Here is a 12514-nt window from a genome sequence, read left to right as displayed (position 1 = left end):
GCGTTTGTAGGGGCCTCGTGGCTACCGAGGGGGTTATCTAGTACTTCAATTGGCATTATTACCGGAGTTCGCGGGGGTGCAATGACGTCCATGCTGTACGTAACTTGGCGATTTGAATAATGAGCATTCAGAATGCTGGATTAATTGAGTTTGGATTATCATTTTCAAGACATTCCTCCGCGAGGGCCGACACTAGAACCACATGTTATGGAACCGCTTCGCCAATTGTAACGCGCCTGCTCAACCAGGGGCGGTGTGTAATCTTCGGTTTTTACTTCGCTCAACGCTTCATACCTCGTGCTTCGACCGATCTTCTTCGAAGTTCGGTCCTCGTCTTCGTACGCGGCCCTTGTTATCCGGATTCCCCAGGGGAGGGACGTATAAATCCTTGCGGAAATAAACATTCAGAATGCTGGAGGAAAGCGCGCGCATTATGTACTTAAACTATACTTTTACTCAAATATACAGTAAATTTCGAATTCTAGGCCTTCGCGCGTTTTCCTCCCAACTTCAACCATATGATGTTTCCACCGAAACTGATTTGCAATCCATGGAATATAATTATTTGAGTTATTCTATTTTCATTGGGCACACGACACAATTCATCCGGCAGATGGCCAATTACTTGGGCACACGGCTACTGTAATTATATCGGGCACACCGCCAAGTATATCGGGCACACGACCTCGGCGGGCCAAATTAAACCGGCACATGGCTAATTATATCGGGCAGACCACCAAATGTATCGGGTGCACGGCCAAATACATCGGGCATTCGTCCCAACTTAACTGCAAAAAGGTGTAGTATGCGTGTATATTTGCAATATTCGGTACGGCAAGGTTTCTGGATTGATCGTCTACTAACGTTAGTACAGTATTGGAATATCCAAATTTTGTTCTACCTTCCGACATACCGGTATTCCACAAAACCAACAAATGTGAGCTACATCCCTAACCCTATCAATTCGGATTGGTAGAAATACAAGAATTGTACTGTTTTACTGGTCGATCCTCAATGAATGGATTTTCATTTGACAAAACTAGGCATACTGTACAAAGGTCAAGTGTTTGGTCGGATAACGGTGATATTCACCTATATTGGACACTTTACGAATTATTACGAACTCCTCTATTAATTTATACTGTATTTAGTTTCAGGAGTTCAGATTTGCGGAGTGAGAGATCGCAAATTGCCGACCTTGGCATTCCTCGGAGTGCCACGCGTTGCTTGACAAGGTCAGTTGTTCCAATCTGTAGAAAATCAAGTATCCGGATTCCACCGTCATAGCGTACTGGCCACGTCACACTCAACTACCACGACTAAGCTAACTTTTAACTTGTACACTGTAGTACTACAACACCTGCGTACTTCACACTTTAATGTAAGTTGTAAACACTTTTTGTCATTTAAAATGGCTGCCGTGGTAGTTGCATATTAGTACTGTATCACCAGTGCGGCGGCGTTGAAGTCGCTTATAAAGAGCTAATAGCATGCATTGCTGCTCACTGTACGAGTTCATCAGAGTGCTCGTGGACCCGCAAAAGCAACAGCGTCGGCAAGCGACACACCAGCATCCGCAGTCGCATCGCCCGCCCGTTGTCGTGCAGTGTGTTCCTACTAGTATATTGATAGGAACACACCAGCCATCGTGGCTGCCATTGAGGGTTTTCCTATAGTGAAAGGAACACACTCAATGGCAGCCACGATGGCCGGTGGTGCCACTTTGTGACGAACCTTGGTCTACGATGTCGTCAGCAGCAGCTGCTGCACACGATCGAGATGCAGTCGCCAGTTGTCGAGAGTGGTAGCGGCAGCGATGTCTGCAGCGGTGTCCATCACATTTTGGCCACGTCGGCGGCTCCAGGCCGACTTCGGTGACGCGCAGTTGAGTCACCGTTCTCTACGGCTGTTACGATTTAGCTCGATGTTGCACTGCCTTCGATGACAGCATCGGCAACAACGTTAAGCGGGTCTGCGATGTCGTCCGAGCTTGCCCGCGTCGCCGCACAAGCAAGCATACCTCACCTGTTCGATCGTTGAGACCGCTGTCACATGATCAATGCTTCGACCGCTTGAGCGCCCAAAGACAGACGTCCAACGCAACAGTCGCACCGTTGTCGATGTGTAGTTGGACCATAGTGTCGCCAGCATGTATTGTTCTCATCCGGATAAAAGATTTCGTAAGAGTTCGTAAAAGGGAGATATTTTTTGAATACTTGTCCAGAATACAAAAAGCAAGGTTATATCCGTGACACTACTTTGATAGGACCAATCACGAACACTTACGAACTCTTTCAGCACATGATTTCTATATATATCCGGACAAAAGAGTTCGTGAAACGGCTCAAACCGTTCGTAAAAAAGGGTACTATTCATCCATACACCACCATGGAAATCACATTTCCACCTGATCTGCTCGAATTAATTAGACAATCGGTACCTCTGCTCAATATATCCACGTGTAAACACATCCTCCACGTGTATCCACACCATTTTTGTAACGATATACTACCAAGAACCACGTGTGAATTATTTGCTCGTCCCACTTGTATTCCTTTAGTAGGACGACGACTCAAACACGATAGATCTAGACTACTAAACTCGCTAGCAATTGGGGCTTGGTGATGCCACGGATGGGGGACACCTTGGGGTTCTTCACGGGGGTGTTGTAGTTGCACCAGACATAATTGCCGTTGGCACACTGGGACCACCCGCACGCAATCGACTTGACTTCTGGGCTGATCAGGTTGGAGAAGTGGCCGCACTTGGCCCAGTCCCCGTTGCACGTGTTGCTGCCGTAGTTCCAGAACGTTTCTTCTTCGTCGTACCACAACCACGGCGCCCCCACCACCTTGTCACAAGCGCGAGTCGTGCTGGTGCCACAGGGGGTGTGTGTGGCCAAGTTTTGCCAACCGGTGGGGCCCCCATGTTTAAACCCAGGGCAGCTGTTAGCCCAAGCTTGCATTTTGGGCGCCAAAGTATCGTCCCACGTCACGGGGCCAACGCCGTGGGCGCCTCGGATTTTGTTGTGTTGACTGATCAATTGATCCCGCACTGCATTGGCAGGTGTGGAGAGAATGGGAGTCGTAGGTGCAGCTGTAGTAGCAAGTCGCAGCGATGCTGTTACTGAAGGGGTGATTGGACGGGAGGTTGTGGGTGCCAATGTGGACTCAATCAATGGTGTAGTCGTGGTAGATGCAGGTGTGACCGCACTCGTCTCGGGCGCAGCGGTTGACGCAGCAATGGGCGCGCCAGTTGGGGCTTCAATAGGTGCGGGTGTGGTGATCCCAGGAATGACAGAGGGAGGTGTGGACGTAGGTGTGGATGTGGTGAGGGCTGACGTAGCGATACCACACGTTCCCACACAGCGACCGATGACATACCCTGGGTCGTTGATGGGGAGTTGAAGGGCTTCAGCTCTGGTGACGTTGGCCACGTTCACTTGAACCCCTAGCAGGTTGGCAAAGGCTTGGGGGGACAGCTCGTTGTAGCCTTGGCCGCCAGTCGTGCGCCACGCATACTTCGCCGTGACGGTGACTCCGTTGTACGTAAAGGAGGCGGTCTTGCCGCAGTCGGCGGGTATGTTTTCGGCGCCGGCAAACAATCCAGAGTTCAAATCGTCCTTGGTCAACGAGGCAAAGCAGTCGGGGGAGCCGGTGGTAAAGAAATTCCACGTCACATGCTTCGTGACTCCCGCTGCGGACGGACCCCTCGTCGGCTGGGGGACGGAGGTGGGGACAGCAGACGACACCGCCACTGGCGTGTCACAGCTGTTGATTGACGGGACCGGCGCGTAGGTGTACGGCAGCCGACCGTGGGCGTCCACAGATGTCACCGCCAGTTCTGAAAGAACCAGCGCGGTGGCAAGAACGGTGCACGGCTTCATAGGGACACGTCAAATTGCAAGATGATCAAGAGTAGCCGCAAAATCATAGTTCATCTACCGTGTGTTGCAAAAGATATGATCGTTAACACTGCTTACTTTGCAAATATGTACCACAATACAGGTTCAACAGCAGCAATGGCTAGAGGTATTTAGGCCAAGAATAACCGTTTTAGTGGTTGTTCCAGGGATGTATCTTGCTTGGAATGGTGACACAGTAAGGTTGTCGAGATTGGCGAGACGGCCATTACGTTTCACAGTACATGGGAGTGTCGCGGCAAATGTCAATTGGTTACAACTAGTATACTACAGTATTACTAGTACTACAAACTCAGTCGCGAAATAGAACACATGGTATGCACACCTTGGGGCCCGGGTGATATGTGAGTATTTCACAGTCAGCAAACATTCGCCAAAATGTGTAACCTTCGCCAAAATAAAAACAAAGACTATCGCACTTAACAAATATTACATTGTACTACGTATTAATATCTCATAGTGATCTTACAGTACTGCTGCAACCCAACCGACAGGACGTTGGCTGCTTTACTGTACGTACGGTAGGCGTAAATTTAATTTGATATGTATTACACACATACTACTTACTATACGTATAGTAAGTACGAAGTATATACCGTATTTGTCGTACATTTGCACCTTGGAATTAAATTTGAAGAATTTATTTAAATATTCGAATTGTTTCATTGATTCGAGATTGTATTGAATTATATTCGCGTTTTGTATTTCATGGTGCAGATCAACGACAAATACGGTAGGTAATGATGTCGAGATTCGGAAGGCGTAAATTTACAGTTAATTCGACGTGTGTACATACAGTACATACATACATAGGTAATACTACCTACGTACTTAAGTACATATAACTGGCCCGTCTTTGCTGGCAAGAGTTGGCCAATCTAATTAGGATTATTGAGTTTGGATTATCAATTTGAAGACATTCATTCCTCCACGAGGGCAGATACTAGAACCACATGTTATGAAACCTTCGCCAATTGTAACGCGCCTGCTCGACCTGGTGTGGTGTGTAATCTTCTGTTTTTACTTCTCTCAACGCTTCATGCTTTGTGCTTCGACCGAACTTCTTCGAAGTTCAGTTCTCGTCTTCGTACGCAGCCCTTGGATTTCCCACGAGGGACGATAAATCCTTGTGGAATTAATCCGGGGAAACGGGGGACCGAACCCTCGAACTTTGAGTTAAGAAACCGATGCTCTACGCCTGAGCTATTTTCCCTCCCCTCCCCCCAATCTAATTAGGATTTGACGAGTCCGAACTAAAATATCAAGCAGCGCAATCTCATCGGATGTTACAAGCCAAGCCCATTTGAAGGTAAGGTTACACCTACTGTACTATTTCTCACAACCCACCGATGCACACGCCCAAAGATCGGGGTTGTTCGTATGGTGTGTTGTTGTCATGTGAAACGGATCGAAGCAACCAAAGTTGCCAGAACTCAATTCGCCAACATCATGACGATCGCCACCTTCCTATCGGCATATGCGCTGGGTCTGGCCGCCATCTCCAACTACGCACATGCCCACGGCCGGTTGATTGCCCCTCCGCATCGTGGCTACATTGGCAAGTTGGCCCAATTCGCTGGGATCGTTCCGCCCGACTATGGTGACCACGGTCTCAACGCCGGTGGTATTGCGGCAACGTCTGGTGGCAAATTCGGCGTGTGCGGCGATTCGTACACCGGGGTCCGGCAGCACGAAACTGGAGGCACCTATGGGACGTTCCCCACCAACGGCGCCAAAGCCATCGGGGCCTGCTACGCCCCGGGGTCCACCGTGGACCTCCAAGTCCAATTGACGGCCAACCACAAGGGGTACTTTGAGTTTGGTTTGTGCAAACTGGACATGAAACACGACAAAGAAACCAACGAGTGTTTTCAAACGCTTGCCCAGCCTAATGGTGAAACGCAATGGCAAGTACCCCCAGGCAACGAAGTGTTTACGATCCAGTCGGTGCTCCCCGCTGGAGTGACTTGTGAAGGTGACGCTCACTGTGTTCTTCGATGGCACTATGTCGGGTGGAACAACGCGGATGTGGGCATCGACGGCCAAGAACAGTTTTGGAACTGCGCCGACGTGTACATTAGCAAAACGTGCGGTACGGTTCCTGCACCTAGCCCTTCCAAACCTTCCTCAGGTCCTGCACCTAGCTTCTCAACCAACCCCACCTACGATTTAGCACCTAGCTCATCCAAACCGACTGCTGCCCCGATGCCGAGCTCTTCTACTAGCATCCCCCCCATATCTACCCACTCCCAATCCACATCGCAGGGTTCTTGTGGCACTTGCAACAACTGCTACTATCCCGACACGAATGCGTGTTTCATCGGGTGGTCAGCCGCTCAATGTGCACGAGTTGCTGAGTACAACTGGTGCGGACCGGCTGCTTCGTCTGCCCCTGTCTGTGGCACATGCACCAACTGCTACTACCCTGGCTCGAACGCGTGCTTCATTGGGTGGTCGGCGGCTCAATGCGCGCAAAATCCCGCGTTCAACTGGTGCGGCGCCAATGCGGTGTTGCCGAGCACCACCACCCCCATTACTACCTCTCCTGGTACCAAGCCCGACACTCATCCCCCCAGCTATAAGCCTACTACCACCCAAGTTCCCAGCGCTAAACCCATCATGTACGCCACGTCACCCCCGTCGCCGTCGTCGCCTGGAGTGTCGAACAAAGTGAGCTGGAACTGGTTTGCGTCGTCCACCACGGACTGCGACGCGAGCTTAAGCAAGGACACATTGAACCGAGGATTGTACATCGGCGGTGAAAATATCCCTGCGGACTGCGGCAAGACTGCTACCTTCACGTACAACGGTCACTCCGTCACAGCGACGTATGCGTGGCGCACCACTGGCGGCCAGAGCTACCAGGAGCTGTCCCCTCAAGCGTTTGCCAAGCTCTTGGGTTCGGACGTCGATGTATCTACGATTGGCTCGGCCCAACAAATGCAGCAAGCGATCAACGACCCAGGGCATGTCATTGCTCAGTGCAATGGCGCTTGTTAATTCCAACCAATCACTCACAAATTGGTCCCTTGTATTTGTGTATGACGACCAAGCAACATTGTTATGGATACGCGCATAATGGTCTAGTGCACAATATGTAACGTTATTGGAAGTTGAGCACTCGGCACCATAAACTTACATTGCGTTGTTTAGATACAGTATTGAAGGTGAGAGTTGCTCCAACCAGTCACAAATCTTTACCATGACGACATCTGACAGTCTAAGCATTGCAATACCATGTAAACGCAGCTACGTGGCACATTTCTCTTCAAACAAGACTGCGATGGCGCATACTGTAGTAGCAATTGGTGCAACTACTGCATGAATTGACGGGTGTTTGAGGAAGGTGTTGTGGAGTAACCGAGTTAATTCTGAAGTGATTGATGTAGTGTTAACTATGCTATCCTAATGAGCACTATAGTCTGTTGTAACTACTTTGGTCTGTTGATATCTAGAATGTAGAGTGAGTGGCAAGTGTAACCGCCGGGGTCGCCGTACTTCAACACTCCCCTAGGTCGATTCGGCTGGGTTTGTTTTGCTCATGACGTCGCCGATGAACTTCTCCATCGCGAATTTGGTTGAGATCTTGGTCAGGATGTCGGCCCACATGTCCGCTGTCCCGCAGTGTTGCATTTCCATTGTCTTGTCTTCGATGAGAGCGCGGATGAAGTAGTGTCGCACTGCAATGTGCTTAGAGCGTTCACTCGTTGACGCAGTCTGTGCCGTCACGATGGCTGCCTTGTTGTCGCAGTTGAGTGTCGTTGTCCCTTGGGCCTGACCCAAGTCTTGTAGGATCCCGCGGATCCAAATCATCTCCTTGGCTGCGTCAGCTGCTGCTACGTACTCCGCTTCGCAGGTCGAGAGGGCCACGATCTTCTGGCGGCTTGACTTCCAGGACACTGGACCACCGAGCAGGAGCCAAACACAACCTGTGGTTGACTTGCGGTCGGGTCTGTTAGCCCAGCTAGCATCGCCGTAGCCGCATAGGGTGGGCTTGTCGTTAGTGCCATAAGCCTTGTACGTAATCCCAATGTCTTGAGTTGCCTTGATGTAGCGTAACACGCGCTTGGCACCCATCATGTGGGGTTCGCGTGGGTCATGGAGGTGCCGGCTGAGGCGTTGGACTGCGTGGCCGATGTCCGGTCTGGTGCACGTCATCAGGTACATGAGGCTTCCCACAATCGAACGGTACTCTTCTTGGTCCGCTGTGAGAGCCTTGTCGTCGTCCCATTGGCCGTAGTCTGTCGATTCGGGGGTAGCCTTGCCGCTCGAGTTGGACATATTGAACCTCGTTAGAACTTTGCGTGCGTATGCCGGCTGGGAGGCAGTAATGGCTCGTGTTGCTCTGTCGCGTACGATCTTGATGCCGAGGATGTGGTGCAGCTCCCCTTGTCTCTTGAGCTTCATGTTGGCTAGGAGCCCTTCGAAGATATCATCCACCTGGTGTTGAGTCTTGGCTGCCACGATGAAATCGTCCACGTAAGTGCACACGATCTCCAGATTATCGCCTGTACCGCCGGTGTAAAGACAGGGGTCGTGATCAGATGGCTTGAAGCCCAGCTTGATCATGATCTTGCGGCAGTGGTCGTACCACGCAGTGCTGCCTGCTTCAACCCGTACAGGGCTTGGTGCAGCAGCATTGCCCGTTCGGTGTCGTCTTCGTAGCCGTCGGGTTGCTTGACGTAGATCTTCGTATCTTGTGGCATGCTTGCTTGGACGAAGGCATTGTCGGCGTCGCCTTGTTCGGCAACCAGTTCGAGGTACGCGATGAGAGCCAGAACGATACGGATCGTGGACACGCGTACCACTGGGGAGAAAGTGGCGTCGTAGTCAACGCCTTCCACCTGGGAGTAACCCTTGCATACGAGTCTTGCCTTGTATCGTACCACCTTGCCCTCCGCGTCGGTCTTCTTGGCGTAGGTCCACCGTGAGCCGATGGCTTTTCTTCCGGTTGGCATCTCAGTAAGGGTCCAGGTCTTCATTGCCTGGAGCTGTTCCAACTCGGCCTTCTCGGCCTTTACCCATTCTGCTCGTTCCGGCGAGGCCATGGCCTCCTTGTGTGAGTTGGGCACCTCCCCTGTTGGATGGACAGCGCTCCATGCGTACTCGACGCCGTCCAGCGTCATAGTAGACTCGTCGTTGGTGTGGCCACTGAAGTCGTAGCCTTCGTTTGGGTCCCGGCCTGGGGCCCTGGTTGCGCGGACGGGGCGGTCGGCGCGGAAGTGGCTCTTGGCTGGGGCGCTGGCTGTAACTCGAGGCTGGTAGTGATTTGACTGTGTGACGGCTGGCTGGCTCTGCGGTGTCCCTGACGAGGAGTCACCGTCTTGGTACCCTCTGGATAGCTTCTCCCAGACTTCTTGCTTGCGGGCACTGGACATTGCGTCTCCCACCTGCTCGATGCGCGCCTTGAGCATTCGGAGCTGTGGCGTGTGGGTGGATGAGTCGTTGTACGTGGGTGATGCCTGGACTCGTGGCCTTAGTGTTATCGGGGTTCGCTGTGCTGGCGAGGTTAGCGGAGCTCGCGTTGCTGGCAGAACCGGTGAATTCTTCACTTCTTCATCTTCATCGTCCTCGATCAGCAGCTGATGGTCGATATTGCGTGGGCTGTTGACGAACTCATACTCTGAGAATGATACGTGTATACCGGTGGTACCTTCTGTTTTTCCAGGTCGTAGAGTTTGTAGGCCTTCATGTCTTCACAGTACCCCATCATGACGCACTTGGTGGCCTTGGGGGCCAACTTGTCGCGCTTGGTCGGGTCCTTGACCATGTTGTATGCCACGCAACCGAACACCGTCATGTTGGCCAGCGTCGGCTTCCTGCCGGTGAGGAGCTCCAGTGGTGTTTTGGTGCCGGTATTGGTGTGTAACACCCGGTTCTGGATAAACGCGGCTGTTCGTACCGCCTCTGCCCACCATCTGCGCGCCATGTTGGCATGTGTCAGCATTGACAGTGCCATTTCCATGAGTGATCGGTGTGCACGCTCTGCCAGCCCATTCTGCCATTGGTTGTCAGGAGCTGACTTCTCGTGGCGAATCCCATTCTTGATGGTCCATTCCTTAAACTCGTTGGAGGAGTACTCTGGACCGCCGTCAGAGCGCAGTTGCTTGACGCGTTGGCCGGTTTGACGCTCGGACCAGGCCAAGACGGCCTTGAAGTTGGTCTCTTGGTTGTCTGAGTCTGTTGACTTGACGAAGTATACGATCTTGTAGCCGGTGGCTGCGTCAATGTATACGGTGTAGAACTTGCAACCGCCTACCGATTCTGTTCGTAGTGGACCCTTGGTGTCCGATACCCAGCACTCCCCTGGCTTGTACTTGTGGTTGGCCATCTTGGGGGCCGTGGTCTTGTGGATCTTGGACGTCGTACACGGATCACATTTCGTCGTGGCGGTGGTCAGATCCTTTGGTAGCCCGAGGTCAGCCTCAGCGCACTTCTGTAGCGCTGCAATAGGCAGGTGTCCCACTCGTTGGTGCCACAGGGTGGACTGATTTGTTGAAGTTGCAGTGTTGGCCACTTCGGGTGCCATCTGATGCCCATTCAGGACGTAGACCTTGCCGGTCGAGTCGGTGCTAGCCGTGGCGATGATCTTGTCGCCCACCTTGACCTTGCATTCGGTGCGCTTGAACGTCACCTCACAGTCTTCATTAGACTTCAGCAGTGCGGGGACCGACATCAGTGTCATGGGCATGCTGTTTACCACCAGGACTTCTTTGAGGACGAGTTGGGTTCCACAGCTGGTCTGGAGAGCCAGATCTCCCGACTTAGTGGCGTGTGACATGCTGCCATTGGCCATTACGACGCGACGGTCGCATACTTGGATGTTGGTCAGGTTGTCGGTGGAGTTGGTCATGTGCATCGACGCACCCGAGTCCACCACGACATGCTTGGAAACCACCGTGGCCGCCATCCCGCACGACGGGTCGTCGTTGAACGCTGCCATGATGGTCGCATCCATGGCTGTGGTGTCGTCTTCTACTGACACCGTGAATAGGTAGACATCTTCCAGTGCGGCGTTGGCTCTCTCGTCGGTTGAGCGGGGCGTGTTTTGGTCATTCACTGGCGGGTCGCCGCGGTGCTTTGAGCGACAGTCGCGCTGCCAGTGTCCCTTCTTGCCGCAATGGTGGCAAGCTCCAGTCTTCTTCCCTTTGGGGTTGTTGCGATTTGTTTGAGCGCCTAGCGCTCGTTCGTCCGAGCTAGCCTGGCTAGGTGACTGGATCTCTTTGCTCGCCAAGGCTGCGCGGTATTCAGCTTCCAGCAGCGTCTTCACCGCATGGATGGTCTGATGACTTTCGCTCATGGCGTTGACCTGGTGCGTCACGCTTCGTAGGCACCACGGCATGAGTGCTAGCAGCTTCACTACGGTCATGTGCTCTGGCTCCATACAGTCGGCGCTTTGCAGCTTGCGGATGAGGACTTCGAAACGCTCAAGGAACACCAGTAGCGTCTCCTGCTTGGGGTTCCAGTTGATGGCGTGGTACTCGGTCATTAGGGCGATCCGGTCCACTTTGGTGCTTGGCTCGTGACGCCGTTCCAGCATGTGGTACGCGTCGTAGCATGTGGTAGCCAGTTCTACCAGGTGGTACTGGGATGGGTCGATCATCTCGATCAGCAGCCCCAGTCCCTTTTGATTGTCCTCGTGCCACACCGAGATGGACTTCTCGATTGGTTCGGATGGTTCGCTTGCTCTGCTTGATCGGGCTCGGTTCTCCGCGTCCGTCAGCAACGCCGAGTGCACGCGCATGACGTGCATGAGCCCCTTTGCCAAGAGGCGACCACGGAATGCGGTTCTCCATAGGTTCCAGTTCGAATCCGAGAGAACCAGTAGCGAACGTGAGTTGTTTGGGCTCATAACCTGTTTGAGGAAGGTGTTGTGGAGTAACCGAGTTAATTCTGAAGTGATTGATGTAGTGTTAACTATGCTATCCTAATGAGCACTATAGTCTGTTGTAACTACTTTGGTCTGTTGATATCTAGAATGTAGAGTGAGTGGCAAGTGTAACCGCCGGGGTCGCCGTACTTCAACAACGGGCCTGGACACCGCAACGCAAACTTCATCCACCATGTGAAGGCACCACAATGGGGGCACCTCACTCAACTTAACGCACGCACGATCCACATCGGTTACCTCCCTTGCCCACAATATACCACAGATCAACTCCAGATGCTCCATATGGCCTGGCATACAGCTCTCACCATCTTGGGCGATGCGGCATGGGCCACACCTCCTCCAGGCTCTACCTGCGCAACCCCTACCCGTTGCCTTCCTTAACACACTGGTATGTCCGTACCGCCTGGGCCCCACGATCCATATGGGCTAGCCTCGCGCACGTACCTTCAGCAAACGTTTCCCGAACTCTATCGTGCCACCAGTGGCTGGATAACTTTCCCTACCATGACAACCGACACATTCCAGTAGGCTCATGCCGTCTGTCATATGCAATCCAAACGCTCCCGTAGAAAATTCTTCCGGGCGCACTCCACCAGCACCACAAAAATCGAAGTCATCACCGCTACCCTTACTCTCCCGCGTGAACAAGGCCATTCCCCAGATGCGGCACTCATATGACACGGCTCCATCTGTGCATGACC

General features: G+C 52.5%; 3 protein-coding genes across 3 annotated transcripts; 2 read left to right on the top strand and 1 right to left on the bottom strand.

The window, feature by feature from the left end:
• Nucleotides 1–1490: 1490 nt before the first annotated feature.
• Nucleotides 1491–1878, top strand: H257_14652 (hypothetical protein; the record flags this gene model as incomplete). Its single annotated transcript, XM_009842544.1, has 2 exons — nucleotides 1491–1606; nucleotides 1677–1878. The coding sequence occupies 2 exons, from the start codon at nucleotides 1491–1493 to the stop codon at nucleotides 1876–1878; spliced, it is 318 nt and encodes a 105-aa protein (XP_009840846.1).
• Nucleotides 1879–2587: 709 nt separating this feature from the next.
• H257_14651 (hypothetical protein) lies at nucleotides 2588–3886 on the bottom strand (the record flags this gene model as incomplete). The annotated part of the gene is made up of 1 exon (XM_009842543.1): nucleotides 2588–3886. The coding sequence occupies one exon, from the start codon at nucleotides 3884–3886 to the stop codon at nucleotides 2588–2590; it is 1299 nt and encodes a 432-aa protein (XP_009840845.1).
• A 1475-nt stretch (nucleotides 3887–5361) lies between these two features.
• H257_14650 (hypothetical protein) lies at nucleotides 5362–7048 on the top strand. Its single transcript, XM_009842542.1, has one exon. The coding sequence runs from the start codon at nucleotides 5372–5374 to the stop codon at nucleotides 6920–6922; it is 1551 nt and encodes a 516-aa protein (XP_009840844.1). The 5' UTR covers nucleotides 5362–5371; the 3' UTR covers nucleotides 6923–7048.
• Nucleotides 7049–12514: the final 5466 nt, after the last annotated feature.

The sequence above is a fragment of the Aphanomyces astaci genome (assembly GCF_000520075.1).
Source record: "Aphanomyces astaci strain APO3 unplaced genomic scaffold supercont1.60, whole genome shotgun sequence".
NCBI classification, from domain to species: domain Eukaryota; phylum Oomycota; class Saprolegniomycetes; order Saprolegniales; family Verrucalvaceae; genus Aphanomyces; species Aphanomyces astaci.
Note: the sequence above shows the minus strand (reverse complement) of the source record. Positions and strands in the feature narration are given on the sequence as shown.

Excerpts from the sequence above, each read along its gene's own strand:
- H257_14650 (XM_009842542.1), top strand. The coding sequence starts at position 5,372 with ATGACGATCGCCACCTTCCTATCGGCATATGCGCTGGGTCTGGCCGCC.